Source organism: Oncorhynchus kisutch, linkage group LG26 (assembly GCF_002021735.2).
Source record: "Oncorhynchus kisutch isolate 150728-3 linkage group LG26, Okis_V2, whole genome shotgun sequence".
In the NCBI taxonomy this organism is placed as follows: Eukaryota; Metazoa; Chordata; class Actinopteri; order Salmoniformes; family Salmonidae; genus Oncorhynchus; species Oncorhynchus kisutch.
Window position 1 is genome coordinate 10,096,927 of NC_034199.2, and position 21,950 is coordinate 10,118,876.

The window sequence follows — 21,950 nt, forward strand, 5'->3', positions numbered from 1 at the left end:
TTGATTTATTGTGAGAAAAATACATAGCTGCACCGTGCACGGAGATTCCAAACCCAATTTACGCGTCATTCAAAATCATGCGTAGAATCGGTCCAATGTAAAATACGGGCTACTTAGTTTTCTCATAGTCTATGCATTTAGGGGGCGTCGGCCACTTCTGTGGTAACCCTAAAAACGACATTGTGTCACACGCCACCAAGGGCTCCGCCTTTGGGAGGAGCGCAAGGGGGGTATTGCAAGGGGAGTAGGCTATTTAGGCGCATTCAAATCTTCAGGTCACCAAAGTTGCTCATACACTGCACCCGCAGAGAAACAGTGCTCTCTTTCAGTCACGATGTCTTCTTATTACGAGGTGAGTTTACCATTTCAGTCATTCAAAAACGTAGCTAATACTCTCTATAGATGTAATATAGGGATAGGGCTATAGATCGTTTTCCTGTAGAATCAATTAGACAATGTTTCTCAGATTATATGATCAATAATTGACCGCTATTTTTGTGTGTATTTAATTTTCTCCAAGTGAATAATGGAAGTTTCTCAAATATAGCAGATGTAGCCCTATAATAGGCATACATTATATTTTCACAAACAGCAAATTATTCGATTTAATAGACTTATTATAAACTATTATACATTCACACTTTCTCCCCCTTTTTTTTGCAGACCATCATTTTTTACGACAACAGCTCAGAAGAATCAGGGGATTATGACTTGGGCTATGAGGAGCCGTGCAACAGAGTCAGTGGTGATGATTTTCAAAGGATCTTCTTACCGACAGTTTACGGAATTATATTCCTGTTAGGAATCGTCGGGAATGGACTGGTATTGATAGTGATGGGCTACCAGAAAAAGGTCCAAACGAAGACTGATAAATACAGGCTGCATCTCTCGGTGGCCGACCTCCTATTCGTCCTCACGCTACCTTTCTGGGCGGTGGATGCGGCCAGCAGTTGGTACTTTGGCGGTTTCCTCTGTACCACTGTGCATGTGATCTACACCATCAACCTGTATAGCAGCGTCCTCATTCTGGCCTTTATCAGTATGGACAGGTACCTGGCAGTGGTGCGTGCCACCAATAGTCAAACCACCAGGACGTTTCTTGCAGACAGAGTGATCTATGTAGCTGTATGGCTACCTGCTGTAATTCTCACTGTGCCTGACATAGTGTTTGCCACAGCTCAGAATGGAGTCTCCAGAACCATCTGTCAACGCATCTACCCCCAGGAAACTAGCTTCTACTGGGTGGCGGGGTTCCGTTTCCAGCACATTCTGGTAGGCTTTGTCTTTCCCGGGTTGGTCATCCTCACCTGCTACTGCATCATCATCGCCAAGCTGTCCCAGGGGTCCAAGGGTCAGGTGTTGAAGAGAAAGGCTCTCAAGACCACTGTCATCCTCGTCCTGTGCTTCTTCAGCTGCTGGCTGCCATACTGTGTGGGGATCTTCGTGGACACCCTGATGTTGCTCAATGTGATCGCCCATAGCTGTGCCCTGGAGCAGAGTCTGCAGACTTGGATCTCAATCACAGAGGCTCTGGCATACTTTCACTGTTGTCTCAACCCTATCCTTTATGCTTTCCTGGGTGTTAAGTTTAAGAAATCTGCCCGGAATGCACTGACTGTCAGCAGTAGATCAAGTCATAAGATACTGACAAAAAAGACAGGACCCATTTCATCTGTGTCTACTGAATCTGAGTCTTCAGGTGCCCTGTCCAGTTAACAGTCACCAACCAATGACTTTTAACCTTCAAGTTAAAACTAAGCTATATTTTCAGGGACAAACTACATTTTGTACAGTTTTTAAAGATTTGTCTATTTGTAGTTGTCACTTGAGTTTTCGTTCTCCCTAAATCAAATTGTTATATGTAAATAGACGATTTAAATCTACAGGCAGAGCCTTGTGGCCATTGACTTGTCAAATGTATATATTAGTCCTGCTACATTTCCTTGCAGATCATTATAAAGGATGCATTGTTCTAGCAATATGCTGGGACATGCAATTCTTCTTCATACCTGCTATGGGATACTATCTATCCGATCTGTACATAGTTGTTTGCCTTTGTGTTCGCACTTAAGTTGTGCGATAAGAAGTTACTATTTATTGCTGTCGCTCATGCTGAACGTTTTTTTATTCTTTTTTCGTATTTTGTTATTAAGTGTTTGTATCATTTCAAAGTCATTGCATTTTTGTGTGTTCTCAAATGTTCTAAAATAAAATAAAAATGAGAAAGGACATGTGATGGCTGTGTGGTGTTGATTTCTTCCCCCAAAAATGTTCTTCCAAGTGGGTGACTGATGTCCCCTGGGGGGCAAAGGAGAGGTCTGAGTAGAGGGGGGAGGTGTGTCAGGTCTCCAACACAAATGCCTCCACCTTCTCTGACTGAGGAGGACTGAGAGCCTTGTAATTGCAAGGGCATCTGTGCACTTTAACATCTTAATCAGCCGCGGAAGTACAAAAGCTCTGAGGTTGAGTCAAAATGAGCACCCATATGGCTTCTGCTGGAGTAAGAGAATAATGGGTGTTTAGTTTAGTTTGCCTGCAATGTTTTCATAAGACCGACTGCACCCCTCCCCCAATAATGTACCGAGCACGTAATGGCCCAGTGTGTTTCAACTCAATGATGTCATTTTTAAACTAACTGAGTTTATGATTAGAGATGCTGAACGACGTCCACCAACCAATCCCAGATTGGTGCTTTGTTGATGTTGACAAACAAAGATTGAGATTAATAATTGATTTCTTGAAATCTAAAGGCTAAAGTAAAATTGGGATAGTAATACAATAAGGGAACACACTGATTATGTAGGCCCATAGAATTTGAAACAAATAAGCAGACAGACATGTCTGAAACAAATAAGCAGACAGACATGTTAATTGTTCCTAAGCCATTGGTGAATGGTGAATGTATTCATTTGAAATGATGAAAGGCTGATGATCAAGTTGGAGACTGGATGCAGCCACAACAAAGGATGCCATGGCGAATGAAGTAGCTGTATGGCTTCACTGCATTATGGTGTTCACAGTCATTTCACCAGAGTCCAAATAGGAGGCATTACCATATCTTTACATTAAAAAGGTATCAAGTACCCCCATCAGTCCCAGAAGCTTATTTTTTTGTCTAGCTTTTTATAGTCTGCTCACAATAAAACAGGATGAAATAAGAAGTGCTTTTTCATTTGTTAATGTGTTGGAATGGTCCACCTATTAGCATGAGAGCTCAGCTGCCTGAATGAGCTGAATGGAGAATTGTGCCATTCACACTCTATTGAGTTCAGATGTGCTCACCACTTCTGCTTCTTAACCTTCACCTGGAAACCTCTATATCAGTGGTTCCCAAACTGTGGGGCGAGGGGTGGACAGGGAGGCCCCCCCCCCATAACAAAAAATATATACATATTTTTTAAAGGAACTGGCTTTAAACTTACTCTTGAAAATTGTAATAGTGTAATGCACAAAGTGCAATTTCGAAATTGGGTAGTTCACCTTGTCATGTTAGCCATTGCATACCTTAGAGAGATATTTATAACTTGTCAGAAATGTCCAGATCAACTAGCCCATGTCAGCTAATGTTTTTATATTTAGGATTTTTAGCCCATATCGCTGTCATTTTTTTGTCACTTAAATAACACATCAATTCACATTAGACATGGCAAAATGTAGAGAATTGCAGGAAATAAGCTTTAAACCTACAAAATTCTCTCCACCAACAAAAGGGGTGTGAACAGTGTTTCCCAGTGCTGGAAGGGGGCCCCGAGTTAAAAAGTTTAGGAACCCCTGCTCTATATGACAGATGGGAGGCTTCCAGACTACTTTAGAGGACACCCCAACTTCATGCCATCATACAAAGCGTGTCACTGATCAAGCACTTCTGTTCATACACCATCTAAACATTTTGGTGGTGGAATATAAATTCCTTTGATATGTGATCGGAAATGTATTGTATTGAAATGACATAGAAATTATTTGCTTATTTTGTCAGAAGATCAATTCAGTTTTAATGTGACCATCACGATCATCACTATCCTCTAATTTAGACAGAATAATTTAGATGTACCTTGATTACAACACAAATCAATGACTTGAAATTCAAATATTTTTGGTTTTAAGGTAAACATTTGACAAAATACTTTGAGTCAACATTTGGATAGGATGCTTTGCCCTTTTGAGGGGTTAAAGGCTGAAGCTGTTGACATGCACAGGACATTGTGTCTGAAACTGGGTTCATTATCAATATGCATTCAACTGTTGATGGGTTCCAATCGATGGACATACTTAATAAAAATCAATTCCATTGCAAGATTTTATCCTTAGCTATGGTGAAACTTGTGGGATGACGTTATTGGGGAATAGCAAGACCACCTTCATATTAACCTTATGGAAGTGTCACATAGTGTTGTGAGTTGGGGGCTTTGGTAAAACAAGCAGACAAGGTACCTCTGGGGCGTTAGCCTATTATTAACAGTTACATTGTTTTAGTTGGGAAATGACCAGCAGGAAGACTGTTTCCTGCATCAGGAGCTCCTGTGGCCAACAGCCTGTGAAAATACTCATGCTCCCCCAGCAGGGGTGTCAAAGTAATTTAGTTGCCAAGGCCATTAATGTAAAAGAAATTGTCAGCGGGGTCACACACTGGGGAAAAACAACGCTGTGTAAATCTGTGTATCGGACCTGGGTCAAACACATAAACTACTTGATACTAATTTATTTCAAATACTTGAGCTGTACCTGATTTAATATGACTGGTACAAAAGATGTGTTCGCTGACAACGTCACGAAGACAATGCGCACCTTCAATGGGGCAAAAGTCTGTATGTTGTTGTGATTCTGGTTGGCCAGATAGCTACCAACAATGACAAAAAATGCAATGTAGGGGATCTTAAGTGAGTGGTTTCAGATAGTTTAATCTTGTTTTTGACACCATGTCTTGTTTTGAGGTGTTTTGACTGAATTCATGTCAATGCTAATATGGCTAAAGTTTGATAGCTAGCTAACTAATAAATGTAGTGATGTATTTGAGAGACAACAAGTGCTCATTGTGCAAATGTATTTGTTTTCAAAAAACATTGGAGATGAAATATATCCTACATGACAATTGCGCATGGTGATCTTAGGCTTGTGTGCGGCTAATCGGCCATGTAAACCCATTTCATGAAGCTCCCTACTAACAGTTCTTGTGCAGACATTGCTTCTAGAGGCAGTTTGGAACTTGGTAGTGTGTTGCAACTGATGACAGAATATTTTTACGCACTAACACTACACGCATCGCACCGCTTTGCTTTATTTTGGCCAGGTCGCAGTTGTAAATGAGAACTTGTTCTTAACTGGCTTACCTGGTTAAATAAAGGTGAAAAAAACAACAACTAAAAACTCAGTGGCAACTTCTCAAGACATCAGTCTGGAAGATAAAGCTTGGTTGCAGTAAAGCTTGGTCGCTTGGTCGCTTGGTTGCAATGGTCACAAATTCCAAATGACCCCAAGCATACTTCCAAAGTTGTGGCAAAATGGCAGGACAACAAAGTCAAGGTATTGGAGTGGCCCTCACAAAGCCCTGACCCCAATCCTACAGAAAATTTGTGGGCAGAACTGAAAAAACGTGTGCGAGCAAGGAGGCCTACAATCCTGACTCTGTTACACCAGCTCTGTCAGGAGGAAGGGGCCAAAATTCACCCAACTTATCGTGGGAAGCTTGTGGAAGGCTATCCGAAACATTTGACCCAAGTTAAACAATTTAAAGGCAATGCTACCAAATACTAATTGAGTGTATGTAAACTTCTGACCCACTGGGAATGTGATGAAAGAAATACAAGCTGAAATGAATCATTCTCTCATTCTTAAAATAAAGTGGTGATCCTAACTGACCTAAGACAGGGAATTTCTACTAGGATTAAATGTCAGGAATTGGGAAAAACTGAGTATAAATGTATTTGGCTAAGGTGTATGTAAACTTCTGACTTCAACTGTACATATGAAATGAGTAAAGCAGTATGTAAACATTATTAAAGTGAGTAGTGTTCCATTATTAAAGTGACCAATGATTTCATGTCTATGTACACAGGGCAGCAGCATCTAAGGTGCATGATTGAGTAACCGGGTGGTAGTCGGCTAGTGATGGCTATTTAACAGTCTGATGGCCTTGGGATAGAAGATGTTTTTCAGTCTCTCGGTCCCAACTTTGATGCACTTGTACTGACCTCGCCTTCTGGATGGTAGTGGTGTGAACAGGCCGTGGCTCAGGTGGTTAACAGTGGGAGTTAATATAAGCCGCACTGTCTGCCTGTCAGACCTCAGAAACAATGTTTCACTTTTGAATTTCAAACTCTGTAGAACCATACAGTGAATGGTGCCCAGACAAGATGAGACAACTTTTTCTGAGCCAGTCGAAATCATGCATCAATGTCATTATTATGGACATATCCAAGTGAATGCCAATAGAAAAAAATCTTAAACAAACTCAAATTCAGCTAGTGTACTGTTCAATATTGTTCAATGTTTGATATGACTGACAGAACTAACAACAACTAAGAACTAACAACCATCTTCTGGTGGAAGAATTCAATTGTATAAGTTGACTTAAAATAAATATGTGATAATGGGGCTATGCGTTCTATGGAAAATAATGAATGACATGGAAGTTCCAAGAGGAACTGACCTTCCAGAGAATACATATTACCCCAAGTTGATTATCCCTTTATACCATGCCTATACTTTAACACATTTCTACTAGATGCAGGTAGAAATGTGTTCAAGATCAATTGAAGTAGCTACCAAGTTTACTAGAGAGCTACAATAGTTGCCATGGTAACCAAACAAACATAATTTCTAGTTTAGCTAAGGAAACCATCGGTCCTAGCTTGCCATTGTGAAAATCGAATTCAACAATGCCAATAATGTTTTCAATTCAACTTTTGCTTTCAAAAGCAGCTCAAACGTCACCACAAATACCCTAGTTCGAATCCAGGCTGTATTATATAGGATGGCGCCGGATGGGATGGCTGCTGTCTAATCGTCTCTAAACCAACCATGCAATTTTGTTTGTTATTTTGCATTGTTCATAGCTTGTTTTGTACATAACGTTGCTGCTACTGTCTCTTATGACCGAAAAGAGCTTATGTACATCAGAACTGCGATTACTCACCTCAGAGTTTTTATTCAATGAGTCGGGCGGGAAAGGTATACTACAGACACCCGACCAGGCCCAGATCTGCATCATTCGCTGGAGAAGGAAACAGAGATTTTGCGAAAAAATATCAGGGTGCCTTGTGAGGATCAGGCGACGAGTGGCTAATCTGCCTTTGCCTTCCGTCCTGCTAGCTAACATTCAATCGCTTGAAAATAAACTGGACGAACTGAAAGCACGTATATCCTACCAACGGGAACATAAAAACTATAATATCTTATGTTTCATTGAGTCGTGGCTGATCAACGACATTACGAACATACAGCTGGCGGGTTAAACACTATATCGGCAGGATAGAACAGCAGCTTTTGGTAAGACACAGGGCGAGGGCCTATGCATATATGTAAACAACAGCTGGTGCACGATATCTAAGGAAGTCTCGAGACTTTGCTCGCCTGAGGTAGAGTATCTCATCATAAGCTGTAGACCACACTATCTACCGGAAGTTTATAAGAAATCCCGCTATGCACTCTGACGAACCATCAAACAGGCAAAGCGTCAATACAGGACTAAGATCGAATTGTACTACACTGGCTTCGACGCTTATCGGAAGTGGCGGGGCTTGCAAACTATTTCACACTACAAAGAGAAGTACAGCTGAGAGCTGCCCAATGACATGAGCCTACCAGACAAGCTAAATAAGTTATACGCTCGCTTCGAGGCAAGTAACACTGAAACATGCATGAGAGCATCAGCTGTTCCAGACAACTGTGTGATCATGCTCTCTGCAGCCGATGTGAGTAAGACCGTTAAACAGGTCAACATTCACAAGGCCGTAGGGCCAGACGGGTTACCAGAACGTGTACTCCGAGCATACGCTGACCAACTGGCATGTGTCTTCACTGACATTTTCAACCTCTCTCTGTCTGAGTCTGTAATACCAACATGTCTCAAGCAGACCACCATAGTCCCTGTGCCCAACACTAAGGTAAACTGACTAAATGACTACCGATCCGTAGAACTCACGTCTGTAGCCATGAAATGCTTTGAAAGGCTGGTCATGACTCACATCAACACCATTATCCCAGAAACCCTAGACCCATTGCAATTGGCATACCACACCAACAGATCCACAGATGATGCAATCTCTATTGCACTCCACACTGCCCTTTCATATCTGGACAAAAGGTACACCAACAGTTGAAGTCGGAAGATTAGATACACTTAGGTTGGAGACATTAAAACTTGTTTTTCAACCACTCCGCAAATTTCTGATTAACAAACTATAGTTTTGGCAAGTCGGTTAGGACATCTACTTTGTGCATGACACAAGTAATTTTTCCAACAATTGTTTACAGACAGATTATTTCACTTATAATTCACTGTATCACAATTCCAGTGGGTTACATACACTAAGTTGACTGTGCCTTTAAAAAGCTTGGAAAATTTCATGGCTTTAGAAGCTTCTGATAGGATAATTGACATCATTTGAGTCAATTGGAGGTGTACCTATGGATGTATTTCAAGGCCTGCCTTTAAACTCAGTGCCTCTTTGCTTGACATCATGGGAAATTCAAAAGAAATCAGCCAAGGCCTCAGAATAAAAATTGTAGACCTCCACAAGTCTGGTTCATCCTTGGGAGCATTTTACAAGCTCCTGAAGGTTCCACGTTCATCTGTAGAAACAATAGTACGCAAGTATAAACACCATGGGACCACGCAGCCAGCATAATGCTCAGGAAGAAGACACGTTCTGTCTCCTAGAGATGAACATACTTTGGTGCGTAAAGGGCAGCATCAGGCCATGGGGGTGCTTTGCTACAGGAGGGACTGGTGCACTTCACTAAATAGATGGCTTCATGAGGAGGGAAAATTATGTGGATATATTGAAGCAACATCTCAAGACATCAGTCTGGAAGTTAAAGCTTGGTCGCAAATGGGTCTTCCAAATGGACAATGACCCCAAGCATACTTCCAAAGTTGTGGCTTAAAGACAACAAAGTCACGGTATTAGTGTGGCCATCACAAAGCCCTGACCTCAATCCTATAGAAAATTTGTGGGCAGAACTGAAAAGGCGTGTGCGAGCAAGGAGGCCTACAAACATGACTCAGTTACACCAGCTCTGTCAGCAGGAATTGGCAAAAATGTGATGAAAGAAGTAAAGGCTGAAATAAATAATTCTATTATTCTGACATTTCACATTCTTAAAATAAAGTGGTGATCCTAACTGGCCTAAAGCAGGGAATTTGTACAAGGATGAAATGTCAGGAATTGTGGACAACTGAGTTTAAATATATTTGGCTAAGGTTTATGTAAACTTCCGACTTCAACTGTATGTAAGAATGCTGTTAATTGACTACAGCTCAGCGTTAAACACCATAGTGCCTTCATCACTAGCTAAGGACCCTGGGACTAAACACCTCCCTCTGCAACTGGGTCCTGGACTTCCTGATGGGCCCCCCCAGGTGGTAAGGGTAGGTAACAACACATCCGCCTCGCTGATCCTCAACATGGAGGCCCCTCAGGGGTGCGTGCTCAGTCCCATCCTGTACTTCCTGTTCATTCACGATTGCACGGCCAGGCACGACTCCAACACAATCACGACTCCAACACCATCATCAGATTGCTGATGACACAACAGTGGTAGGCCTGATCACTGACAACGATGAGACAGCCTACAGGGAGGAGGTCAGAGACCTGACCGTGTGGTGCAAGGACAACAACCTCTCCCTCAACATGATCAAGACTTAGGAGATGATTGTGGACTACAGGAAAAGGAGGACCGAGCACACCCCCATTTTCATCGACGTGGCACTATCGGAGCAGGTTGAGAGTTTCAAGCTCCTTGGTGTCCACATCACTAACAAACTAACATGGTCCAAGCACACCAAGACAGTCGAGAAGATGGCATGACAAACCTATTCCCCCTCAGGAGACTGAAAATACTTAGCATGGGTCCTCAGATCCTCAAAAGGTTTTACAGCTGCACCATCGAGAGCATCCTGACTTTTTGAACCACTGCCTGGTATGGCAACTGCACGGCCTCTGACTGCAAGGCACTACAGAGGGTAGTGGATATGGCCCAGTACATCACCGGGGCCAAGCTTCCTGCCATCCAGGACCTCCATACCAGGCGGTGTCAAAGGAAGGCCCTAAAAATTGTCAAAGACCCCATGCACCCTAGTCATAGACTGTCCTCCATGTAAAACAATAGCAATTGAATTCTACCGTGCAACCACGCCACAGACACCGACGTCACGCTTCCAGACAAACTAAACACCTTCTTTCGCTTTGAGGATAATACAGTGCCACAGTCGCAGCTCGCTAACAATGACTGCGCCTCCCCTCCTTCTCCGTGGTTGACATGAGTAAAACATTTAAATGTGTTAACCTTCGCAAGGCTGCTGGCCCAGACGGCTTCCCTAGCCGCACCCTCAAAGTATGCTCAGACCATCTGGCTGGTGTGTTTACGGACATATTAAATTGCTCCCTATCTCTGTCTGTTGTCCCCACATGCTTCAAGATGGCTATCATTGTTCCTGTGTCCAAGATAACTGAACTAAATGACTACCGACTACTGTCATCATGAAGTGCTTTGAGAGACTAGTCAATGATCATATCACCTCCGCCTTACAGGCCACCCTAGACCCACTTCAGTTTGCATACCGCCCCAACAGGTCCACAGACGGCGCAATCGCCATCACACTGCACACTGCCCTATCCCATCTGGACAAAAGGAATACCTATGAAAGAATGCTGTTCATTGAGGGCACTCAGAGTGTGGTGTCAGGAAAACAACCTCTCACTCAACGTCAACAAAACAAAGGAGATGATTGTGGAATTCAGGAAACAGCAGAGAGATCAACCCCCTATCCACATTGGAGGGACAGCAGTGGAGAAGGTGGAACGTTTTAAGTTCCTCAGCGTACACATCACAGACAAACTGAAATGGTCCACTCACACAGACAGTGTGGTGAAGGAGGCTAAAGAAATGTGGCTTGTCACCCAAAACCCTGACAAACTTTTACAGATGCAGAGTCGAGACGCAAGACGCAATGCATCACCGGGGGCAAACTACCTGCCCTCCAGGACACCTACAGCACCTGATGTCACAGGAAAGCCAAAAAGATCATCAAGGACATCAACCACCCGAGCCACTGCCTGTTCACACCGCTACCATCCAGAAGGCAAGGTCAGTACAGGTGCATCAAAGCTGGGACCGAGAGACTGAAAAACAGCTTCTATCTCAAGGCCATCACACTGCTAAACAGCAATCACTATCTCAGAGAGGCTGCTGCATACATCGAGACCCAATCATTGGCCACTGTAATAAATGGATCTCTAGTCACTTTATACAATGCACTCTAAATAATTCCACTTTAATAATGTTTACATATCTTACATTACTCATATAACATGTATTATTGTATTTTATACCATCTATTGCACCTTGCCTATGCTGCTTGGCCATCGCTCATCCATATACTTACATGTACATATTCTCATTCACCCCTTTATTAGTGTGTATTAGGTAGTTGCTGGGGAATTGTTTGATTACTTGTTAGATATTACTGCACTGTTGGAACTAGAAGCACAAGCATTCGCTACACTCGCATTAACATCTGCTAACCATGTGTATGTGACAAATAAAAATGGATTCGATTTGAAATACACTGTGTGTTATAGGAAAATATATCATTGTAAACTGGGTGGTTTAAGCCCTGAATGCTAAAATCCGTGGAATTTCAGACCATATATACCATAGGTATGACAAAACATTTGTCTTTACTGCACTAATTACATTGTTAAACCAGTTTATAATAGCAATAAGGCCCCTCAGGGGTTCGTGGTATATGACCAATATACCACGGTTAAGGGCTGTATCCAGGTACTCTGCGTTGAGTCGTGCATAAGAACAGCTCTTAGCCGTGGTATATTTGTCATATACCACACCCCCCTGGCCTTATTGCTTAAATATACCACAAGTATGACAAAACATTTATTTGTATTAATATAATTATGTTGTTAAGCAGTTTATAATAGCATGGTGGGTGTTTATGGTGTATTGTCAATATACCATGGCTAAGGGCTGTATCCAGGCACTCCGTGTTGCGTTGTGCGTAAGAACAGCCCTTAGGCGTGGTATATTGCCATTTTTATATGACCTACAGCCATTGAATTCTACCATGCATATAGACTGTGTGTTATATGGAAATAATGCACGCTCCAGAATGACCTTCAAGCCAATCAGAAACAACTATTCAACAATGCCATGGTATAACGTTCATTAAAATATGTAAATCATTGTTATTTAAATATGTTGGTAAATAAGCAATAAGGCATGCGAGGCATTGGTTGACTGGCCCTCACTGGTAAATGGGTTGACTGCTCTGGCGCGACAATGCCATTTACCTGGGACTGTATTTATGATACAGCACTGCCTCTTGTGCCTTATTGCTTAAATAAAAAGTGTGAACATCCATATTATCGATCTATCATTATTATTATATAAAAAAAGAGAGATTTCCACAGCTCTGGCGGAACTATTGTTCTTTGCCACAGTTTCTACCCGGATTGAGTGAAACTCCATTCCTTTGCATCAGATCCTTCTACGACCACCAATGCATGTGAGCAGATGATGTGGTGACTCTGTCAGAGAATAATAGTCAAGAAACGTTTGATATCTAGCCACCTTAACTTCCCAAAATAACCATAAGTGTCATGACTAAAGACGCTGTCCAAGGGTAAGAGAAAATGATCAGCGTTCTCACTTCTCAATGTTTTAACGTTAATTGCTAACGTTAGCATCTGGCTTGCTAATGCAGGTGATTTCTAAAGCAATTGAATTTATCAGTTTTCTACCAATAAATAAACGGACGTTAGTTTGCTATGTAGGTAATTGCAAACATGTAAATGGCCATTTTTGCATAGAAAAAGTCAAGCATAGCAGCTACAGTTAAAGTGTGACAGCTAGCTAACGTTAGCAACTAACGACAGTGAACTAACTTGTTAGTAGGAGCTAGCTAGCATTAGCAAGCTAATCATGCATGCATGCGAATGTCTTCTGACCGTGCCATCATGCACCAAATCAAGTTTTGTCACAGACGTGTTTAGCAGATGTTATTGCTGGTGTAGCGAAATGCTTGTGTTTCTAGCTTCAACAGTGTCATATCTAACAAGTAATATTTAACAATTTCACAATAATACACACAAATCTAAAGGAATGGAATCAAGAATATATAAATATTTGGATGAGCAATGTCAGAGCGGCATAGACTAAGATACAGTAGAATATGATAGAATACAGTATATAAATTAAGGAAAAAAAGAAACGTCCTTTCACTGTCAACTGTGTTTATTTTCAGCAAACTTAACATGTAAATATTTGTATGAACATAAGATTCAACAACTGAGACATAAGCTGAACAAGTTCCACAGACATGTGACTAACATAAATGGAATAATGTGTCCCTGAACAAAGGGGGGGTCAAAAGTAACAGTCAGTATCTGGTGTGGCCACCAGCTGCATTAAGTACTGCTGTGCATCTCCTCCTCATGGACTGCACCAGATTTGCCAGTTCTTGCTGTGAGATACTCCACTCTTCCACCAAGGCACCTGCAAATTCCTGGACATTTCTTGGGGGAATGACCCTCACCCTCCGATCCAACAGGTCCCTGACGTGCTCAATGGGGTTGAGATCCGGACTCTTCGCTGGCCATGGAAGAACTCAGACATTCCTGTCTTGCAGGAAATCACACACAGAATGAGCAGTATGGCTGGTGGCATTGTCATGCTGGAGTGTCATGTCAGGATGAGCCTGTAGGAAGGGTACCACATGAGGGAGGAGGATGTCTTCCCTGTAACGCACAGCGTTGAGATTGCCTGCAATTACAACAAGCTCAGTCCAATGATGCTGTGACACACCGACCCAGACCATGACGGTCCCTCCACCTCCAAATCGAGAGTACAGGCCCCGGTGTAACGCTCATTCCTTCAACGATAAACGTGAATCCGACCAAAACCGCGACTCGTCAGTGAAGAGCACTTTCTGCCAGTCCTATCTGGTCCAGCGACTGTGGGTTTGTGCCCATTGGCAACGTTGTTGCCGGTGATGTCTGGTGAGGACCTGCCTTACAACAGGCCTACGAGCCCTCAGTCCAGGCTCTCTCAGCCTATTGCGGACAGTCTAAGCACTGATGGAGGGATTGTGTGTTCCTGGTGTAACTCGGGCAGTTGTTGTTGCCATCCTGTACCTGTCCCGCAGGTGTTGTTACACGTGGTCTGTCACTGTGAGGACAATCCTGCCTCCCTGTAGGGCTGTCTTAGACTGCGCAAAGCCGTCATCAAGGCAAAGGGTGGCTACTTTGAAGAATCTCAAATTTAATTTGATTTGTTTAACACTTTTTTGGTTACTACATGATTCGAAAATAGTACAAATAAAGAAAAACCCTTGAATGAGTAGGTGTGTTCAAACTTTTGACTGGTACTGTATATATTTGCATCTACTGTGCATTAAAAAACTACAATTGGCGGGGTTAAATGTAATGAAGACCATGCTCACGGCAGGTGTAGGCTAGTCCAGAAGTGATTTGACAGCAGAGGGAAGGTGTCATGGGGGCAGCAGACGTCCCAAAAAGTGGAAACACTGTAATAATGAGTGAAAGTTAGCCTAGGCCTATGTGTACAGTAGCCTAGGCCTATTCATTAAAGTTAAGAATGAGTATTGTGCCTAATGAATCAGTTAATGTCATTTTACTTTAACTTATTCAATTATTTGTTTTCTGTTAATGATTAGTACTTTATTCGTCTGTGCATGATGGCACCCGTTAACATATTTAGACTGACTCCCTGAGTCTTCCCTTTGGAGGAATATGTCATCTGTGAAGCTAGATGGCATTAACTGTATTGCAGCCTGGTCAGGGGTCCTACCACCAATTTCCTCCTCTCATTGTGTTTTAATGCCACTGGATATGTAGATGGGTGTGAATGTGCTTAATTCCCCTCACTCATCCTGGCTATATTGTCTATTGACATACTCGTATGGTTCCCAGGGGTTGCTATGATCGTATTACAGAATTTAAGGATTTGCCACATAATTCAATGTCAGGAATTTTGAGTTTGGGTGAAAGATTGCCTAGTGGTCATTTCCATGTTTAAGACCCCATGAGCACCAATTTGAAGTTTATAGGAGCATATCCATTTTGGTATTAGAAGAATGCTAAGAGTCTATATTTGGGGGAAATTAAGGCATAGTTATGTTTTTCAACCATTTTTCTATCCTAAAAATGATTAATAAAGCAAGGCTTTGATATCTGGTCACACAGATGGAAAAGGGTTCTGAAAAAAACATCTACTAGAAAAAGTCTTAAGGTATTAGAAAGTACATCAAAACACAATAATGTTGAAGTAAAAGCCGGAAGTTATTTCTCTTCGTTGGTTTAGGAATTATTGCCTTGAGAAGACACTTTCTCTACCCCATTAGGAGGGAGGATTATGAAAGTTCACAGAAGTAACAAGTACAGGTAGACCTACCAATTAGTTAAATTGTATCAGTAAAAACTTTGTTCATGAATTATTAAAGCCCCCAAGCATTCTATTTTTAAATCCTCACTGTATATCGAATAAATCAATGTGTGTTTATTTAATGAAAAATAATTCCAAAATATATAGTTTTAATCGTTTATTTCCCTGAGCCTCCTTTGTCCATTGAAATGCTCAGTCTGATTGTGTGGGATATGAAACAAATGTAAAGATATTTAAATACAAAGCTCTGATTGGTTGATAGGGTGGTCTAGAGCCCAGTCCCTTACCCGTAGGAACAGTCATTGGTCTATTATAATCAGATCACATTGTGGCCAAAAGTTCCATCTCACCTGAACAGGCTGAAATTCCAGGCATTTATTTAAAACAGCCCTTACACAAAAAGGGCATTATCATAATTTTCACAATATCAGTATTATTTTGATCCCATAGTGTGTAAATATCATTTTTTTAAACTGCGCTGCCCCTTCAAATGATTAAAACTCATCACCCTGTTACCAAATCGGTAGTGACCGAATAATCTGTAACAAAATTACTACAATTGAATTGGCCACAATGGGAAATCATAGTAGTTACAAACCACATTTGGAGTAGAGCACAGTAAAGAAAAGTTGAGTATAGTGCATTACAGTAGAGCCCACATAAGTAGAGTACAGTATAATGTAATGTACTCTAATGATGGGGGTGAAAAATCGCTACAATTACATATTTTTTTCTTTTTTTGCTACTGTAGGTAGCGTCAGCTAGTGCTAGATGGCTATACCTGCGACAAAACTATTATTAAACTAAATATTTTTCATCCTATAGCTTGTTCTCCATCTTTTTAATTGTGAGCCAACGTGTTTTTAGCACTTTTTTTTATCCCCTGATTTATTATGTTTGGGTCATGCTCTCTCTTGTCTCTCTGCAGCAGACATACACTGAGTATACCAAACAAGAACAAGACAGATATGGCAGCTCTGCTTCTAGCTCCTAAGCAACTTTGCTGTGTATTGTTTTTTTGGGCGTTATTTCTTATATTATTAGCCCAGAACATTTTTTTGTACACGCATTTTGCTACACCTACAATAACATCTCCTAAGTATGTGTATGTGACCAATAACATTTGAATTGATTTTGATTAGGAACCCCTTCCTAATATTGATTTGCAATGCCACTTTTGCCCCCAGAACAGCCTCAATTTGTCGGGGCATGGACTTTACTAGGTGTCAAAAGTGTTCGACAGGGATGCTGGCTAGGGTTGCACATTTTGGGGAATATTCAGAGGTGGAAACTTTCCATGGGAATATATGGGAATTAACAAATGTATGCAAATGATTATTAATACCATTTAAATGTTTTTTGCATTGGATATATTTATCATATCAAATTGAGACGTAAACCTTTTACCTTATCAAAAGTAGACATAATTGCAAATGATTAAATCCTTCCAATAAAAAAATAAAAAAATGTAGTTATAAATTGAACTTGAATTAAATGAGTTGACTCTTCACATGGGATGATTTCACTGAACAACAAAAGGGAATATTGAATGATCCCCAATGATCCATCGCATCTCCCAATAACGTTTTCAACATCTGTAAAATGATAGTCTAGAAAGTAAAGTTTTGGTTGTCTTCCTCTCAGACTTCCATGTCTTCTCCCTGGACCTCCTCAATGTCCACCTCTTGAACATCAGACTCTGAGGCCTCATTTTCACTATCACTTTCCAGCCTTGTTGAGGATGGCTCGTTGTCAGGCTCAAAAAGCCTCAAATCTACCCAGATGGCCACCAATTTTTCAACCCTTGTATTGGTCAGCCTGTTGAGTGCATTGGTGTGTGTTCCCAAATATGGACCAGTTGCGCTCTGAGCCAGCTAATGTTGGTGGGATTTGGAGGATGATGTAGGCAACGGGAAAGAGCCTCAGATCCACAAAGATCCTTCCACCAGGTGGCTGATGAGATATGTTGGCACGACTGCCATATTGCAACTCCATCCAAAGCCCTTGCTTGGAAGTGTACTTCGCCAGACTGCCATGAACCTTGCCCTCATCCAGGCCAAGGAGGCGAGACACGGTAGTGATGACTCCATAAGCCTTGTTGATCTCTGCACCAGACAGGATGCTCTTGCCAGCATACTTGGGGTCCAACATGTACGCTGCGGCATGTATGGGCTTCAGGCAGAAGTCTTCACGCTTTTTGATGTATTTCAGAACTGCAGTTTCATCTGCTTGGCGCAACAGTGGAGTGGGCAGAGCCATACGGATTTCTTCTCTTACATCTGCAAGCAGAGTCTGAACATCAGACAGGATGGCATTGTCTCTCTTCATTTGTGCAAATGCAATACATTTCAGGAGTTTCAGGCTGCTTACCACTTTCTCCCAAAATATCCAGGAGGATCCTCTTGATGGGGCTGTCCATATCGGCAGACTGTGATATGGCCATTTATTGGAGATACTCCTTCCCCTCCAGGAGACTGTCAAACATGATGACATCACCACCCCAATGGGCAGCTTCATTGTGGTGCTCTTATTCTTCTCACTTTGCTTGGTGAAGTAGATTGTTGCTATAACTTGATGACCCTTCACATACCTAACCATTTCTTTGGCTCTCTTGTAGAGTGTATCCATTGTTTTCAGTGTCATGTTGTTCTTGAGGAGCAGATTCAATGCATGAGCAGCACAGCCAATGGGTGTGATGTGAGGGTTGGACTCCTCCACTTTAGACCAAGCAGCCTTCATGTTCGCAGCATTGTCTGTCACCAGTGCAAATAACATCTGTGGTCCAAGGTAATTGATGACTGCCTTCAGCTCATCTGCAATGTAGAGACCCGTGTGTCTGTTGTCCCTTGTGTCTGTGCTCTTGTAGAATACTGGTTGAGGGGGGAGATGATGTAGTTAATTATTCTTTGCCCACGAACATTCGGCCACCCATCAGAGATGATTGCAATATACAGTCTGCTTTCTCTATGATTTGTTTGACCTTCACTTGAACTCTGTTGAACTCTGCATCCAGAAAATGAGTAGATAAAGCATGTCTGGTTGGAGGCGTGTATGCTGGGCGAAGAATATTCAGAAATCTCTTCCAATACACATTGCCTGTAACCATTAGAGGTGAACAAGTTGCATACAACTCGAGCAAGACATTCATCAGCATTTCTCTATGTTCCTCTATTGAGTCAAAAATACTTCTTATTCCAGGAGGACCATGAGCTGTTGCTTTCGATAAGGTGTCTGATTCATCATTTTCACTTCGACTAGAAGTAGAGGGACTTTTGTCAGAAGTTGCTTGTTGTGAGCGCTGAGGGAACTTTATGTACTTGGCCAGATGATTCTGCATCTTTGTTGTATTCTTCACATTTGTTTTGGCACAGTATTTGCAAATGTACAAAACTTTTCCTTCTACATTAGCTGCAGTGAAATGTCTCCACACATCAGATGGTGCCCGTAGCATTTTCCTGTAAAAACCAAATACAATTCCATGTATAGATAAATAGTTAAGCAGTTAGATTAAACAACTCCTTTGTAAGACAAATGTTTTAAAATGAAATATGTATGGAAACAGGTGAATTAACACTCCTCAGTGAGCAGGCTCAAGCAAGCTCAAACCCACATGGTAGCAAAAACGAACCAGCAGAAATTGTTAACAAGTTGATTTAAACACACTTTGCTGTAGGCTACTATTTACTAGTTAACTTCTTGACGCACCCATCCCGTTAGTGGGATCATTTTCATCAACATCCGCTGAATTGCACAGCGACAAATTCAAATTAAATTACTAAAAATAGTGCACTATAGCAAAACACAGCTTAGCTTGTTGTTAATCCACCTGGCGTGTCAGATTTCAATAAAAAAATTTGGCGAAAGCATAACAAGCGTTTATGTAAGAACATCTCTCTCAGTAGACAAAATATTACAAACAGCTAGCAACCAAGTAGATTGTTCACGATCAGAAAAACAATAAATTAAATCGCTTAAATCTTCGGCTGTTTGCACTCATGAGACTCCCAGTTACACAATAAATGTTCCTTTTGTTCCATAAAGATGATTTTTATTTCCAAAATACCTCCATTTGTTTGGCGCGTTATGTTCAGAAATCCACAGGCTCGAGCGGTCACGACATCGCAGATGAAAATTCCAAATAGTATCCGTAAAGTGTGTAGAAAGGCGAGCGAGAGAAAATGGCTGTTGCGCATGAAAAACTCTGCTGGCATCCAGCCATCTACTGATGCGATGGGTTCTTTCTCGCTCGTTTTTCAAAATAAAAGCCTGAAACTATGCCTAAAGACTGTTCACAACTTGACGAAGCCATAGGAAAAGGAATCTGGTTGATATCCCTTTAAATGGAGGCAAGGCATCCAATGGAACAGAGAGCTTTCAGAAAAAACAGCACTTCCTTGTTGGATTTTCCTCAGGTTTTCGCCTGCAATATCAGTTCTGTTATACTCACAGACAATATTTTGACAGTTTTGGAAACGTTAGTGTTTTCTATCCTAATCTGACAATTATATGCATATTCTAGTTTCTAGGCCTGAGAAATAGGCCGTTTCAAATGGGTATGTTTTTTAGCCAATAAAGTTGGCACTCAAGAAGTTAACAAAAAAATCATGTTTGTCATATACAATATATTCCCCCCACCCAGTATTGTAATCAAAACTTACCAGAAAGCGTGTAGTCATTGGCTCAGACAATGTAATACTGTGGGCTCAATTGAATCTCATTAGTGTGCAAGATCTTGAGAATCAGCTGTACATGTGATGGAATAGTGCACTGCACATGTGATGGAAGAATGCACTGTGCATGCAGTGGGTTGCAATTCCATTGAATTGGGGATAGTTTCACCAAAATATGCTACAAGACCTAGGATTGCCTTGTGTTTCCCACAAAAAAAGGTTCACTGTTTTAAGCTAACCTTTTTGATGAATTTAAGCAAAATTCCCCAAATTCCCGTGCTTAACTTCCCATGAAAGACAAATTTAGGAAATTTACCAGAAAGTTTCCGACCCTTTGCAACCCTATTGCTGGCCCATGTTGACTCCACTGCTGCCCACAGTTGTGTCAAGTTGACTGGAGGTCCTTTGGGTGGTGGACCATTCTTGATACACACAGGAAACTGTTGAGCTTGAAAAACAGCGTTGATGTTTTTGACACAAACCGGTGCACCTGGCACGTACTTCCATACCCTGTTCAAAAGCACTTAAATCTTTTGTCTTGCCCATTCACCCTCTGGATGGCACACACACACAATCCATGTTCAAGGCTTAAAAATACTTCTTTAACTTGTCTCCTCCCCTTCATCTACATTTTGAAGTGAATTTATCATGGGACCTCAATAACTTTTAAGGCACACCTGTTGATTGAAATTCATTCCAGGTGACTACCTCATGAAGTTGGTTGAGAGAATGCTGAGAGTGTGCAAAAAGTTGTCATCAAGGTAAAGGGTGGCTATTTGAAGAATCCCAAATATAAAATATATTTTGATTTATTGAACACTTTTCATTGGTTACAACATGATTCCATATTTGTTATTTCATAGTTTTGATGTCTTCACTATTATGCTACAATGTAGAAAATAGTAAAAATAAAGGAGAACCCTTGAATGAGTAGGTGTTCTAAAACCTTTGACCGGTAGTGTATATTTTAAAGTGAAAAAAGCTATTAAGATTTCCTTTGCGAAAGAAAACAAGTTGACTGGGAATTGGTGTAAAAACACTGGTAGGTGCTTCAGGTCGTTCTTTTAAAATCATGTGCACAACGTCATCTAATGCTGTTGTGAATGTTGTTTTATATTGCTATTTATATCACCGTTCTCCCTTGATCAGTGTTATTTCCTGTAGACCATTTACTGTCTGAGTACAATGAAACCTCTTGACTATCACAGGTTGTGTATTAGAAGAATACTTCCTGTCTTGCGACACCTAACTGGTTAATAATATTATTATCGTGTTCTGTGTCCTAGAGATGAACATACTTTGGCGCGAAAAGTGCAAATCAATCCCAGAACAACAACAAAGGACCCTGTGAAGATGCTGGAGGGAACGGGTACAAAAGTATCTCTAGCCACAGTAAAACAGAAGCCACTGCTCGAAAACTGCCATAAAAAAGCCAGACTACGGTTTGCAACTGCACATGTGGAAAAAGATCATACTTTTTGGAAAAATGTCCTCTGGTCTGATGAATCAAAAATAGAACTGTTTGGCCATAATGACCATTGTTATGTTTGGTGGATATAGGGGAAGCTTGCAAGCCGAAGAACACCATCCCAACCGTGAAGCATGGGGGTGGCAGCATCATGTTGTGGGGGTGCTTTGCTG

At 41.4% G+C, this 21,950-nt stretch overlaps 2 protein-coding genes across 3 annotated transcripts in view; both read left to right on the forward strand.

The window, feature by feature from the left end:
* The first annotated feature begins 227 nt into the window (after positions 1-227).
* On the forward strand, positions 228-2,236 carry LOC109871298 (C-X-C chemokine receptor type 4). Its single transcript, XM_020462123.2, has 2 exons — positions 228-352; positions 664-2,236. The coding sequence occupies exons 1-2, from the start codon at positions 335-337 to the stop codon at positions 1,714-1,716; spliced, it is 1,071 nt and encodes a 356-aa protein (XP_020317712.1). The 5' UTR covers positions 228-334; the 3' UTR covers positions 1,717-2,236.
* A 10,418-nt stretch (positions 2,237-12,654) lies between these two features.
* The window catches only part of LOC109870882 (aspartate--tRNA ligase, cytoplasmic), a 29,921-nt gene continuing 20,625 nt past the window's right edge, over positions 12,655-21,950 (forward strand). The window contains exon 1 of one of the 2 annotated variants that reach the window (XM_020461568.2): positions 12,655-12,859. In XM_020461568.2, the coding sequence (XP_020317157.1) occupies positions 12,837-12,859 (23 nt within the window). In that variant the 5' untranslated portion in view covers positions 12,655-12,836. The remainder of the gene's footprint in view (positions 12,860-21,950) is intronic. The other variant, XM_031806028.1, reaches the window with a different exon arrangement.